This window comes from Doryrhamphus excisus, chromosome 16 (assembly GCF_030265055.1).
Source record: "Doryrhamphus excisus isolate RoL2022-K1 chromosome 16, RoL_Dexc_1.0, whole genome shotgun sequence".
Lineage (NCBI taxonomy): Eukaryota > Metazoa > Chordata > Actinopteri > Syngnathiformes > Syngnathidae > Doryrhamphus > Doryrhamphus excisus.
Genome location: NC_080481.1, coordinates 13,918,605 through 13,934,160, shown reverse-complemented (window position 1 = coordinate 13,934,160; position 15,556 = coordinate 13,918,605). Strand labels below are relative to the sequence as shown.

Below are 15,556 nucleotides of genomic sequence, written 5' to 3'. Positions count from 1 at the left end.
ATGCACGTGGGGTTTAAAATTGTTCTCACCCGAACACACACACACACATACTCTCATTCAAAGGCCACAATCTAGATGTTTGATTGAAACCGTCAAAAGGCAGGTTTATTTTGCATAAGATGTCTGTGCACCATGCAGTTTCAAATGTCAAAAAAAAAAAGGAGCGGCCATCATGTGGAAATGTTCACGCTGTTGGCAAATCATAAACATTCACAAATAGCAGGCAGATGCAGACATGCTCAAGAGTTCAGTCATCTAAAGAGTTGGCCGCACACACACACACACACACACACACTTACGAGAGCGCATTGTAACACAAATGGAAAGTTATACAAATAACCTCAGAAACACACAGCACAGCATGCGTATATCATGTGCATGTAAACAAACGTGTATTGCCCATAACGTAAACACATTGTGCTCTCATTTCAGGTGGTCTTCACATTCATTCTGGCATATGCACCCCCAACCCCCCACACCACCCCTCCCAACTACTAACAATACTTGTTTCTGGAGTTTGCATGTTGGATTATTGGAGGCAATTAGTGGATGCTCATGCTTTGTGGTGTAGACCTGTTTTTGAACCTGGTACCTTATGTGGGCATTTGGGTTTGGGTTCCCTTATTTCTATCGTGTAATTTTATATGTATGAATGCCAAGGTTTCATTTTAATAGTGAACATCCCCCTCCCACATCTTTTCAAAAGCTTACTGGAAATGTAATAGTCATATTTAGTTATGTTGGCAACACAACCTACTCAGTACACAGGTACATATTAAGCATCATTAAAACGTGACAAGAACAGCTGTCTCGCGGGAACATGGCAGCCAGAAGTCTATTGCTTCTGTGTATGATAATACACGTAACATGGGGAGGGAGAGAAAATATTAGGGGTGCAATAATATCATGGTTCAGTTCGCATGTGTATCAAACAATATGCAACACTTTTTTTGTGTTTTGCTGGAGCTGCGGCTCATCACCATGACTTGCGTGCTAAAGCTGGCTTACTACGGTACCTATGGTTATCGGGACCGGAAGAACCGGAAGAGTGTACAGTGCGGGAAGCCGCCTGACATTGCCGGGAACGGCGCATTAATGTCGGATATGTTATGCCGCTATGCGTCCACGGGGGTGGGGAGAACCATAGTATATAGCTGGAAGTCAGCCTATGGCAAGGTCATTTTTTTTTGTATCGAAAACATATTGAACCGAACCGTGAATTAGTTTTGTGTATCGTTGCACCCCCATATATATATATATATATATATATATATATATATATATATATATATATATATATGTTATATGTATCTACTGTGGCTGTGTTTGACTTATCACGGATTACATGGCCTGCCAGAGACTGGAGCAGTGCAGGTATTGTTTTTATTGTCATACACAGTGCTAGTACCTTGGTATAAGAGTGGCCCAAATAACACATTTTTTACATCTCTCTACTGATTTTTACATTGAACTATTAGCGAAAATCAGAGTTACAGCTGCTATTGACTGACTGTCAATGTGATAACCGTGGCTAAAGTCCAGTGTTGTGCTAGCATTAGCATTTAGCATGGAACTAGCTAGGGAAACACCTCAGTAAAACATATGTACTTTATAGTGATGTAAAATATAAAATATAAAATATTTGATTAAAATATTTTATGACTATTGTCCTGCTCAAAGATAAAATGTGTTTTAGGTATTTTTATTTGTACATTTCATGAAGGAAAGGTTTGTGTCAGTGTGAGAGGTCTCACTCGCCCACGTTTTGTATTTGCTAGACCTTTTGTGGGTGAGTTGAAGAGCTAATAGACTAATAATAAATAAAAATAGTAATACAAAAATTGCCTGAAGGAGGATCACATCGCGAGCCTCAAACTCAGAATCACATTTTAAAGCAAGTAACGTTCAATACCGATTGGTGGCTGATTGATCAGAGCATCCCTACTATAAATACATACAAACTAGGATTGGGCGATATTTTCTATAAACCGGAATACAGGTTTAGAGTCATCCAATGATAAGAAAATGACTTATACCGGTATAAATGATGAACATACATCGTGGTTGACTTTGATAAATAAGATAAATGAAATGCTGCCATTGTGAGGAGAAGGAGCGTTCATGGGGGGAAGTATTTACTCGTCGGACTGTTACATTATAAACACAAAACTGGTTGAAATGGCGATAGACACTAGCAAAAGTTGGCCGGCAGTTAGCTTGGTTTAGCATGCCAGTGTGGTTGCGTGCGTGATTCGGGCTAGATGAGTATATCTAACATATGCAGTTGGAATTGCATGGGTGACTACATCTTCCTCAATTGCAAGCACAGGCATTACAGTTTGTTGAAGACATCTTATGAAGAAAATTGAAGACATATGTATTTCATTATATGGGTTAAGGTTTGTAGCTTTTTATACAGGACTCTGCAGAATTTAAATTTCATATGGTTTTATATTGTCATATCTTGATACATGGCAAAAAATATTGTGATGTATGCTAAGGCCCATATCACTCAACCGTAATACATCCAGACATTATATTATTTGGTGTCTGAAATGTATTGACTGGATTGTGTCTCATTTCTTATGGGTCCGTTTTTGTACGTTTCAGTTTTTTTCTGACCTTATGGAATGGAGTAATGACAAAAAAATGGTTTCACTGAACTATTAAATTGGTATTTTGTAGCTTTTGCCCTGTATTAACTTAAAAAAACATCCCTCGAATGTATCAAATTTGAAGCCAATTAACAGTCGGTGTGTTTTTCCCCGAAGCTGTCAGCATTATTATAAAAACAAGTCATTTAAGACTTATTTAAGACCATAAAACACAGGCACGAGTCGCCCTGTCTTTCAGCTTGCAGCACTAACCAACACTGGCTCTGTCTGTTCACCCTCTCAGTACTCACACTTCCCAGCACAAGGCTCACGTCAGGCACAAATCACAAACTAAACTGCATTTTTTCTGCAGCGTGATCAATTATTTGCATGATATGCATGCTGTGAGGTAACACTTTTGCCTTGAGATGTCACCTTCTTTTTTTTTTAGTTTAACAAGATTGTTTACTTTTAAGATTTGACCAATAATCACAACTATTTTATGTGCTGTTGTTGTCAGACACAGGCAGTTTTTTTTAATGCATTTGCAACATGCTTAATGTTGTTCTGCCATGTTGCTTTCACTTCTTGTATTAATAGCCACAGGAGACATAATCCCTCCTCATCATGTCACCTCTTTGTTCGTACTGTGAAGCTCAGATGATTTATGAAACACAAAGAATGCTGCAAAGTGCAAAGTGTAACACAGGACTAAAGTGGTGTTTTTGCAATGTGTGTGTGTGGGCGTGGGTGTGCGTGTGCATGCAGGGGAGAGGAGTCTCCAGTCCCAGGCAGCCCCACAGCTGTTCCCTAATGGTAAATATGTGTTCCTCCAACTCCTCTCTCCGGGGCTGTGTGGGTGTGGGGAGTAGAGGAAGCTAACCTTGCAGACACTGATCAGGCCCTTCCACACCTACTGGGGGGGGGGCATCACCACTATGACCCTTGACCTCTTATAACTTCCTCTTTCTTCTGTGAATGCCCTCTCAGTAACAACTGCTGCCTGGGTCAAACCGCACCTTTTTCAAAAACACAGCTGCAACACAAGCCGTAGGAACTATATAAAGAGATACAGTAATTCATAGCTTTGTTTGCACATTCAGGGTGATTTGCCAAGCACAAAAAACTCATCAGTTTATAACTGTGATGGCTTTTTTTTTTGTTTATTTGTTCTGATACGAGTGATCTGAGTGCAATGAAGCTTGCACTGTTTTCAACTCTTGGCCTTCGTGTTCCCTGAATACCATCAGCACAGACTATTAGCTTTGGTGAGGGAGACATTAAGGACTCCATAATTGGTGCTGGGAAAAAAAAAAGGAAGAAAATCATGTTTACAGAAGTGCACAGGTTCTCCTGAGAAGCAGTGGACGCAGAATTAACACAATATTTGAATATACCTATTATGCATTGGAATCAGTGCTTCTCATTTTCTAGCGCTTGACATGGAGATGGAGCTTATCCCAGATGAGTTTGAGCGAGGGGCGGGGTACACCGAAGTCTGGTCACCGGCCAATCACAGTTTTATTGAGTGGGCTCTGATATTAACTGTAATTTGTAAAATGATTTGTCGTGGAAGTCATTATTGATAGCAGCAGTTCAGAATCAGAACAGTGGCTGTATTAATAGTAGTAGCAGTAGTAGCAGTAGTACTAATAGTAGTAGTTTATCTGATTGGACACTGAAAGATGTGACAGAGAAAAAGTTCATGCAATTGCAGGTTGGTACACTTCCTTATGTCAATTAAGGTTAACTAATTCCCATCAAATTGTAGTGGCTGCAATTCTGCAACATAATATAAATCAGGGGTCTCAAACTCAATTTACTTGGGGGCCACTGGAGCCTAGGGTCTGGGTGAGACTGGGCCGCATCAGGTTTTCCAAAAAAAAAAAAAAAAACGCATTTATTAAAAACAGAAAAATGAATAAACTTTGTTTTGGTTTCGATTTTCTACAATAAAAGCTCTGATAAAACATTCCACTGTTCTCAAATATCTTACTTTTTATTTTTCTACACAAAATAAGATGGAAAATAAATAAACAAATCAAGAATAAAGAAAATCAATCAGTAATAAATAAATAAATATAATAATAAAACGGCAAATAATAAAAACTTAAGAAACCACATATAGTTGGTGGGTAGACAAATTATTTTTTTTCAGATTAAAATTAACAAAGCATTATTAGAGCCCTGTAGACATGACAAAACACGACTATAGTCACATTTATACTCTTTTTATTTACAACATATTGCGCAACTGCAGGGTCTTGAGACACATGCTAACTCGCAAACTAGAGAGCTAGCGACCTAAACGGTAGCCTTCAAGTTATTTCCTTTAAACTTAAATAGCCAAAAACTTACCACTTCCACACGGATAGGGAGGATAACTATTAACAGTTATTTAACCTTTAACATGAACATTAATCAAACGTAATAATTTTTTCTGGGTACATGATACCATACAGCATCCATATCAAACTTTAAACTTTCATATCAAGGCGGGGGCCTCAAACTAGTGTCCTGCGGGCCACATTTGGCCCGCGGGCCACGTGTTTGAGACCCCTGATATAAGTCATATAACATAATATAACTTATGTGTCCTATTTTGGGCCTTTATATGTGGTAAATTCATGTCATGAATCATGAAAAGCGAGGATGATGTGGTTCAAATAGACTTGAGGGGAGGAAAATATTGACAATGTACATTTTGGACAGTGTGAAGAAGTTTTAAAACTTAAAAGTTTTAGGTCAACAACTACAGCAAACATGATGGAACTAAACTCATAAAAGGAAGAGTGGGTAAGGTTGCCAGATGAAAGAGAATGATGATTTAATTATATGGCATATGAGGCACAGGAGGAGGCTCTCATAGGAGTAGGAATGTGAGACAACAATGTTTTAAGTTGTTACCACTGGATGAACAATGTGTATTCACTACAATGTAACAGTGCTTTATTTCTGGATTTTGTGTCCTAGTTTCACTTTTTTTTTTTTTTTTTTTGGACAAAAATAGAAACATGAGGATGAATAGGCCTATTTAGTATCCTGTTTTATTACATTAATTTCCTGTGTAAATGTAGCACGCTTGAGTCACAGTGTGCTTCACAGTGTTGCACCTCAGGGGGATCATCAGCAAGCTGTTTGGGCAGAGGTTTATTTCTTACTGTGGGCTTTGTAAGTAAAGATCAGAGATTCATTCAGGTGTTTGTCAGACAACCGCTGTGCCTTCTGGGTAAAATGAGCAACATAAGTAGCAGGAAAGACACAAGCCGAGTTGACTTGTACCTTTTTACGAAACACAGAGTTTATTTGTGGTTGCTTTTTAAACAACCACAGAATTATTCCCAAATTAGTAATACATACATTATTGCCTTTGAAAAACTTGTATTTTACCCTTTGGTATTTTGAATTTTGAGTCATTAATAGCCATTAAAAGCCATGCTGGAGAGTCGTCACAATACTACAGTATTCATTTGGCAAACTTCAATGGCCGTTTCACACCAACTAGTCCATTTGCTGCGTCAACAATAGGAAGAAATCGAAGAAGCTAGTATTGCAAAAGTGGCCAAGGTGTTACAGAGACAGATATCAACAAACAACATCGAAGTCTCTCTTGGCGCCACGCTGTCTTCCCAGCAAGAGTCTTCAATAAAAGTAAAAGTCAAGTTAAGTAGGTTTGAATTATTGGCCAATATTGGTGTAAAAATTGCTGTTTATGCTGTTTTGTTGTTAAATACGGCCTATTATCAATGAAAAAATATTTAACGTTTTCAGCATTTTCAAGCATACAAATGGCTAAATTAACTAAAATGAAAACAAAAATTAAGATAAAGGAATGTGGCGTTATAATCCCTATTTAAAAAAAAAACATGGGATGCTGTTGCTGCAGTAAACCACGGCAAGTTAAAACTTCCTGTCCGCCTACCACTCAGCTTCCCTCAGGAACACAACACAACACACACTTATTTACAGTCTTAAATGGCTTATTTACTCTGATTATCGCTACTATATTTGGTAATATGAGTGTAACGGTGACTATAGCGGTGTTAGTGTATGTCCAGAGGGGCTAATAATGTTAAAAACTGTATTAAAAGTTTGTAAACAGTTTTTTTATGCTGTAACTACAAAAGTATTTGATGTCTATATAATGAATCCTACTTCATTGAAATTCACTTATCACAATCGGGGTCTGAAACCATTTAAATGCAATAAATGAGGTGTAAACAAGTATCTTGATAAGACAACAAGCATGCAGCTTTGAATTACAAAAACGGTATGTACAGTAAGTCCATAATCTACAAATCATCTACGTCTGTCAAAAAAAAAGGACCATGTGTGAGGTAAACTGCAGCTTCAGACCAAACACATCATATGAGGAAATAGTTTTTAAAAATCTGCCCACTGTTAATTGCAGGTCCCATCCTGGTGATGCGGCTGGTCTGCAGCCAAAACTCACAAAGCCCTTCGCATTCCAGAACGGGTGCCTTTCGCCTGTCTTCACTAAACCATATCGTCAGAAATACTTCTTTTGCTCTCTTAGCACATGTTCATTACACTTGGTGGAGATGGCTGCATAAGCGTTTTGGAGGCATGTCCTGACACTGTTTTATTCGTCTTGTCTGCCAACTGTCTCTGCTCACACTTTGCAATTATGTGAAGCCACAGCGCCGCACACTCAGTCGGGCCTTATAGAGTGGGGAGCCACAGCATTAACTGGAATCAGGTTGCACACCGTCGTGTTGAGCCAGATACAACACTTGACCGAGTATTGTCAGCACATCACAAAGTAGATGAAGCTTCTGAATTGCCTTAAAGTGCTAAAGGATTTGACAGCAAGCACAGGCTGAAAATAAAAGCAGCATTACAGGATGTGTTCATTGGTAGCTAATTTCCAAGGTCAGATTTTTTGAATGTTAACTATTAAATGTACTGTAGCTTGTAGTCATATCCACCCATTATATGTGTCTTAACCTGAAAACATACGGAAAAAAAGTGTGCTTTCTAAAATATTACCAGTGAAACATGAATAATGGCCACAACAAAGTGGGTTAGCGACCCAGAAAGCTGCTAGTAACATGTAACCCATGGCAACCCACATTTTCATAATAGTGATCGGAATGCTCAATGAGTGCCATCAGGTGCTTATTCACCGTAACATGTATCTGATACAAGTGGTTAGCACTCAGGCCTCACAGCTAGGAGACCCGAGTTCAATTCCACCCTCAGCCATCTCTGTGTGGAGTTTTCTCCGGGTTCCTCCCACATTCCAAAAACATGCTAGGTTAATTTGTGACTCCAAATTGTCCATAGGTATGAATGTGAGTGTGAATGGTTGTTTGACTATATGTGCCCTGTGATTGGCTGGCGACCAGTGCAGGGTGTACCCCAGCCTCTCGCCCGACGACAGCTGGGATAGGCTCCAGCACCCTCGCGACCCTTGTGAGGATAAGCGATTAGAAAATGAATGAATGAATGTATCTGATATATTAGTGCATCATGTTCAGCCTTCAGCAACAACATGTACTGTTTATATGTGTTGTCTAGGAGACTGCTATTAAACAGGAAATGACATCACGCTAAGCACCTGTTTAGTTCAGGCGTGTAGATTTTGGATTTGTGCTCGACATCATTTTGTTGTGGTTGCTGCTGGAGGCTGTGTTTTTTTTTTTTTCAAGAAGATGTAGTTGTTGTCACTCCAGTGTGATTCTGATTAGCTATTAAAAGAAAACTCATGCAGATGTGTTCTCACTTTAGCACCACGTGTTAGCTTGCCAAGGTGAGGCCTTCACCTTGCGATCCCAGCTGGTATCCAACAGTGAAGATCTGAATGGATGAGTAGTTACATCAAATTAAGCACTTTTTTAAAATGAATTTGTTATTATTGACTTTGGTTGGCTGAAAAGTAACACAAAATATTTTTTTCTACACGGTTGCTTCAAAACTCTGTAAAATTTGTCCCTGTCTTGTCTCCTAATCAGTCTCGCCACATAGTAGCCAGCTACCTGAAATTGCTATTTTGTCCCCTCAAATGCCTGCAAGCTTTTGTTGCATTCAAGGAACAATACGGGTCAATAAAAAAACACAAAAACAGAAGCCAACTCAGAAACCCTGTAAAACCCGCTTGGGCTGTGTTTCCACCTTTATCATAAAGCAGTGATCTTAGAGCATGACTTCTTTATTATTAACCAGTGTCTCTTCCATATCATAATTCAGCATCTGCATCTCCTCCTTTTCGTTTCTGGGATTCTGTGTACAACTAAAAACCTTCTCTGTGCTTCCTCTTTTCTTTTGTTCAGCTCACAAACAAAAATATTTGACTCTAACCGTGGGCCTGGAGACATAAGTAGGTTAGAACACAGTTGATTTTTGATGGGCTTTGTCTGTCTCCCTGCAGAGACGTGTGCGGTGAACAACGGTGGCTGTGATAGCACTTGTCACGACTCAGTGACGGGTGTTCGCTGCAGCTGTCCCGTCGGCTTCACACTGCAGCCGGATCGCAAGACCTGCAAAGGTGAACTACCACTCGTGTTTTTAAAAATGGTTCTTTGAACAATTACACCCTTTTTGTCATGTTACCAGCAATGGTTGCAGGGTGCATTTGGTACGCGGGCTTTCATTGGGGACCCAATCAATTCATTAATACCACCACTACCCAGTATACCAATGAATGAATGAATGAACAAACCCAGTTAACCCTTTTTCTTTGAATGCATTCATAAACAACTCCAACCTTTACACTACAAACTCCCTCAACTCAAGCAGCCTGATGGTCCTATTTATATTAACTGTAATATAATAAAATAAGCATAAACATCAGGATACTGAGGAAACAAATATTGTACTGAAAGACAGAGAGAAGACACAGTGTCCAAAAAAAGCAGAGCTTGAAATCATCTAGTTCCTACGGGCTGCAATAGCACACTAACAACTCAGTTTTCTGGTATTAGTTTGGTTTTGAGAGGAAAGAACAGGAAAATAAACGCAGGCAGCACTGGCTCGGGAGGACATTGGCTTGTTGCCCACCGGTCACTTCTGAAGAACGGGGGAAAAAAAAAGAATGGAAAAAAACACAGCACAGGATTGTTTGTTCCATTTTGGATACATTTATTTCATCAGATGATGACAACTTCTACTAGAGACTGATGGCTCTTTTGTTGATGATTCAGGATTGACCCGAGTCAGTGCCAAGGCAGAACACCATCCCAGGCGGGAACAGATACATGATATATCGATTGGGCACTGGCTTCAGAAATAAAGCATTCACTAATCAGAAGGAGATGGCTAATGGGGATTTGGAGGTCCCATTAAAGCTCGATACATGTGGTTTCGAACCGGAAGATTTTCTACTTAAATCCAGATGAGAGGAATGAATGTACTAAACTATGATGCCATTAACTTTCAATTCAAATGTTGAGCTTGGTCACTAAATACAACAATTCCTATAAATCTTTATGGCTCAGTGACAATACAGTTACACATTGGGTTGTAGTGGTGCTGATGTAACGATTGACATGTGACAGGCCAATGACTGGATAAGAAAATGTTTGACAACTCCTTGTCAGTTCTTCCTACAGCATGTTTTTTTTGTAACGATAGTCAACCGATTGTGCAACCTTAAGTGTCACAGAATGCATTACTGGGTAACAAGATACATTTCACTTAATTGAGCTACAGAAATATCTTAAGTAAGTTAGGCTTTTGTCCAATTTTTCTAAGTTTCATTCTTCTGTTGATGGTTTCCCTCTTGCAGACATTGACGAGTGCCGTCTCAACAACGGGGGTTGCGACCATGTATGTCGGAACACAGTGGGCAGCTTTGAGTGCAGCTGCAAAAAAGGCTATAAACTGCTGACCAATGAGCGAACTTGTCAAGGTAGGTGTCCCACCTGGTACATATACATTTACTTAGAGTACTTCGAAATAATCAAACCACCTTCATGTTTTGCCATTAATTATTTCATTAATTGGATCGTGTTTTTCACCTAAATAAATAAGTGGTGGTGTGTTGACCTCGTTGCCACGAAAGGCTCGAGGCTAAACCAACGCATTGAACAGTTTGAATGTTTACTACTTCAAACCTGGAAGAGCTCGAGGATCGCATCTAGGAGAGTAAATGGTAAAACATCTGAGACGTTGCCATTTAAAGGGGACCTATTATCCTTTTTCCACTTTTCTGACCTATAAATGTAGTTAGTAATGTTGTATTCTCATGTTAAACAATTTCAGATAATGAGGTTTGCACATTTGGAATTGAGCCCTGAATGAAGTTTGGGATGACTCTGAAGGATTTTTTTGTGCGCTGTAGGCCAGATACACTGTTTGCCTTCCCCTAAACTCTCAAAGGAAGTGTGTCTTTGGGTGTAAGAGAATGCTAAATTTGTTTAGAATTCCTAACGAGGCAAACATCAGCCAGAAGTGGTTGGGGTTCCTGATTCCCTACCAAAAAAACCCAAATATTTTAATCTGTCAACTGCATTTCACACTGGACAGGTTAGTGAACATGTTTAGCCACTTGCACCGGTGGGAGGGACGGAGGTGTGGGTGCGCTGCGCTGCGCCAGACTGCGCTGCTCACAAGATTTATGATGGCCACACCCCGTTGGCCTACCCCTGGTCTAGATCCTATGTCTTGTTGTTGGCCTGGAAGTGCCTCAGGATCGGTCAGGAGGCGCTGGGCTTCCCTTTTTAGGCTGATTCCCCCTCGATCCAACCTCAGATAAGTGGAAGATGGATGGGTGGAATAAGCATTTCAAACACCCCCTGCATGTTTTGTGACTTGCTTGTTTTTTCAAGACAAATTAATGTAAAATGTGAAAATGTTGGTCACATGGACCCAGTCTCGTTTCATGAGTTGGGTTCTCGTGACACCCTAAATTTACATTCCTTTTTATGGGAAAATGGTTTGGTTAGAGTACTTTTCGGTTAGAGTTTGACCTTCTGGAATAGATTAATGACGCTAAACAAGGTTCCACTGTATTCATTTGTATTAATGACAAAATAAATACACCTGACAACCGAGGGAAGCCCCCGAGCAAAACAACAACTTATCCTTATTTGTACTTTAAAGCAGGCTATATACTTTGGGTGCATTTGTGTGTTATGGTGCAGAGACCACAACAAAACGTCTGTTGTGGCGGCACACAGGTGTGGGAAATTACGGTTCCAACCCGAAAAGTGCTCATTCTTGGATGAATCAAGCCACCTCAACAACATCTGGTGAAAGAAGACAAGCAGGCTGGAACCTCTGAGCTGAGTTTTGTCTCATGTTGAGTGGAAAAACACAGGACATGCTATTCTTTATTCCTCTGCTTTTTAGTCATGTGGTCAATCACTTCCTGGTAGACATCATTGTCTTGCATTGGCTTTGCAGCACAAAGAGACAAAGCGGCATATGTATGCGTGAAAAGAAAACAGCACGTCTCTTTGTCTGCTGCAGTCTTGTCACTTTAAGTCTATTTTTGGTAAACGTGAGGAAACATGCATACATCGATGTGAAACAAAGTCATTTTTGTGCGACGTTCTGTTGGAACAATGTTGTCCTTGTTTTGTTAACATGCCTTTTTGTCATCCTGCATTCATATAAAACCTACATTTAAAAAAATTGCATTATAACATAGTTAGCAGTTACCGAGAAAACGAACGGTGTAGACTGACCGACAAACTTTTTGTTAGCACACAAGCAAACAAAAAGTTAGTTTTTACACTGAGTACGACCTGCAGTCATTCAATGCCGAGGCCACTGTAGCATCAAATACATTAAAATAGCAGTTTAGCGTCCCAGTAGGGGCGTTGAGATGTGTAAACTGAATTCTAAAGTTATCTTGGTTTAAGCAGTCACGGTGTTTCCTGGCTGTCAGTGGACCGTGGCCCATACATCAGGATGGGGCATGTCTGCTGAACCACTGCCAGCATTCCTCCACCCTTTAACCCCCTCCTACGTCTCGTCTGCCTTCTCCCTTCTAATCCATGTGAGGGCAGTCCGGGACACGTTCCTTACATCCATGGTTGCTCCACAGAGGACATATGCAATGGAGCTTTTACCCACAGTCAAATTTTGCTTCACATCAGTTTTGATTTTTTTTTCTGTATTTTAATGTTTAATTAACATGCTTCAGAGAAATATAAAAAAAAAACTTGACCCTAAACATCCCGAAATAATCTTCCTACACTTTACAGATTTAATTAATCAAACACCCCTTACTTAAATTAACACTTGTGACATGTGACAAAAATGTGCTAAAAACACGACATAAAATACAAGCATTAAATTACATTTTAATTAAAAAAGACAGCAATTCCTTACCTTTTATCCCTGTGGCTTATTGAGAGGAAAATTTAGAAGAAGCAGGAAAGCTGCAGGATAAGCATTGATTCTGGATTCCATCCTCCATCTCACTAAGATCACTATACTGTCACTAGATCCTTTAACATGCTCAAGGATACTGTAGCGAACAGTTCCGATTTTGGTAATCAAAACAAAACAGTACAATGACGATGTTTTCAGATGCAACGTGGGTATTTTTTTATTTTTATTTTTTTTATACTTTATTTTTATTTATTTGTATATTTTTTTAAACAAAACGTCAACAGCAATACAAACACACTCAAAACAAAAAGAGGGCACTGGACATACACATCACACAATTTGGCTATCACACATTCCCTGTCATGGTGCAATTTGAGTCATTTCCTTGATTTTTGTCCGTGAACATTGTCCTTTTCACCCATTTTTCTCCACACACAAAGGTAGAAGGATAAGCATTGATTCTGGATTCCATCCTCCATCTCACTAAGATCACTATGCTGTCACCAGATCCTTTAACATGCTCAAGGATACTGTAGCGAACAGTTCCGATTTTGGTAATCAAAACAAAACAGTACAATTACGATGTTTTCAGATGCGACGTGGGTATTTTTTTTATGTTTTTATACTTTATTTTGATATTTTTTTAAACAAAACGTCAACAGCAATACAAACACACTCAAAACAAAAAGGGGGCACTTGATTTTTGTCCGTGAACATTGTCCATTTCACCCATTTTTCTCCACACATGCAGGTTTTTTTTAATGAATATAAATCTGATATGTATCTGATGATACTGCACTTTCAATGGCATATATCCGACCTATTCGTCATTGTTCGACAATTCTCGCCCTTTTCCTCGTAAATCTCCAAGGCAGAATCATTTGGTAAAGAACATGTTGACTCCGGTTGCACAAAATCCTTGAAATTGTTCCACGTGCGCCAAGAAAGACCACGCACTGGGGTCATATTATTTTCTATTGTTGACATTCTACATCTGTGAGGATTTTGAAACCGAGATGATTAGCTCGATATAAATGATTCGATCTGTTTCTTGTGCAACTTCTGGGTATTGAATTCATCGCAGCACATCTCAAGTGCACCGTGAGTTCAGTGGCACGGATGAATGAGAATGTTGAACATCAGTTTTGATACTGCTGGATCTCTGCAAGAATGACATGAATATTTTTCTGCCTGTAAAAATCAAATCCTCATCATAGAGCTTCTTTTATGTATCCATATGGTCCTTGAGCTCAAATCCACGGAGTTAAAAATGTGGCAATTTTTCCCAAAACATTGGAAAAAGCCACATCATCAATTTTTCAACAGCTGTCATTCACGGTGACTTCACAAAATGGGGGCGCCAAAGCAATCTCTGGGCATTTATGGTATATTTTAGAGGACAGCAATTGATTGACATGTTCTGTGGGAGAAGAAGAAAGAAAAAAAAAAGCACTTTGGCTCCTATTATCAGCTGACTCCCACCGGGGGCTGGTCGCCATTTGCAAAAGTATACTTTGAAAATTCCATTTCGGCGCATCAAAATGGAAAAAACATTGTGACTGCAGGAGGTTAATCACAGCACCAAAGGTGTTTCTTTTCCTTTCTTCCTGACATATGATTTGAACCATTGAAATGCATGACAAACAATATACCAAGCCAGGAAAAGTGTTTTTATGACAACATGGCAACATTTCTAACGGCGTGTCTTTTCCATCTTGTGCAGACATTGACGAGTGCTCCTTTGATCGCGCCTGCGACCATTTTTGTGTCAACTCTGCAGGAAGCTTCCAATGCCTTTGTCACAAGGGCTACGTCCTCTACGGCCTGGCGCACTGCGGAGGTGAGTCAGCCATGGCTTTTTTTTGGCTCCTCTTGTAAATCTTCTGTCCATCATGTTTCTTTCTCTTTGCTAACCTTCAATTAGCTTGTCTCAAGAAGAATGCAAAAGAAGATAAAAATGAAAAAGTGTTAGATACTGAACATTGCTAGATGTCATTGTTTAGTTCTTAAAAGAAAAAAAAAGACACGCTATGTAATTAGATGCTTGTGAGAAAGTCTCCAATGTTAAGAGTTCTAAACCAACAAATCAACAAACATTGTTTTTTTTCCATGGTTTCAGGGTGTAAAACCTTTACACCATCCAACTCATTAATCTGAATGTCACCACATTGAGAATATCAACATGAAAAAGTCCCTTGCATGCAACCGCATCTTAAGACAAAATGTAACTAAATGCTTTCTGTGATGGATTACCCAGCTCAAGATAGTTTAAGGCAATGCGAGTTGATTTCCAGAAAAAAATGAGTAGAAACAGGTGGCTGCCCGGAAGGCAGGAAATCAATCTAAGAAGTTGCGTTACACTTGGCAGCCATGTAAAGTGGAGGTGATTTGTGCTGTAGTTAATGGACTAAAACATGGTTTTAAACAGTGTTGGGCTACTTCACTTCAAGGTGGAGCACTAGCTGTGACATCACTGCACCCTGGACCGGATAACAGAGGCAATGAGGGGGGGACATGTGAATGTTTTCGTGGTGGGCTTGTCAGAGCTGCCTAGCAGGTGGCGAAAGATTTGTTGGAGCATATCAGGCCATGTTGGTGTCCCTTTGAGTGGCAGTAGTATTTATGGAAATTTAACGTAAATAAGTGAATAAATTACACTA

General features: G+C 39.5%; 1 protein-coding gene across 5 annotated transcripts in view; it reads left to right on the top strand.

Annotated features, from left to right (window-relative positions):
• scube3 (signal peptide, CUB domain, EGF-like 3) overlaps nucleotides 1–15,556 on the top strand; it is a 98,559-nt gene that overhangs the window by 56,021 nt on the left and 26,982 nt on the right. For 3 of the 5 annotated variants that reach the window (XM_058050617.1, XM_058050620.1, XM_058050616.1), the window contains exons 7-10: nucleotides 3,340–3,410; nucleotides 8,986–9,102; nucleotides 10,342–10,464; nucleotides 14,620–14,736. In XM_058050617.1, coding sequence (XP_057906600.1) covers nucleotides 3,340–3,410; nucleotides 8,986–9,102; nucleotides 10,342–10,464; nucleotides 14,620–14,736 — 428 coding nt within the window. The remainder of the gene's footprint in view (nucleotides 1–3,339; nucleotides 3,411–8,985; nucleotides 9,103–10,341; nucleotides 10,465–14,619; nucleotides 14,737–15,556) is intronic. The other 2 variants (XM_058050618.1, XM_058050619.1) reach the window with 2 other exon arrangements.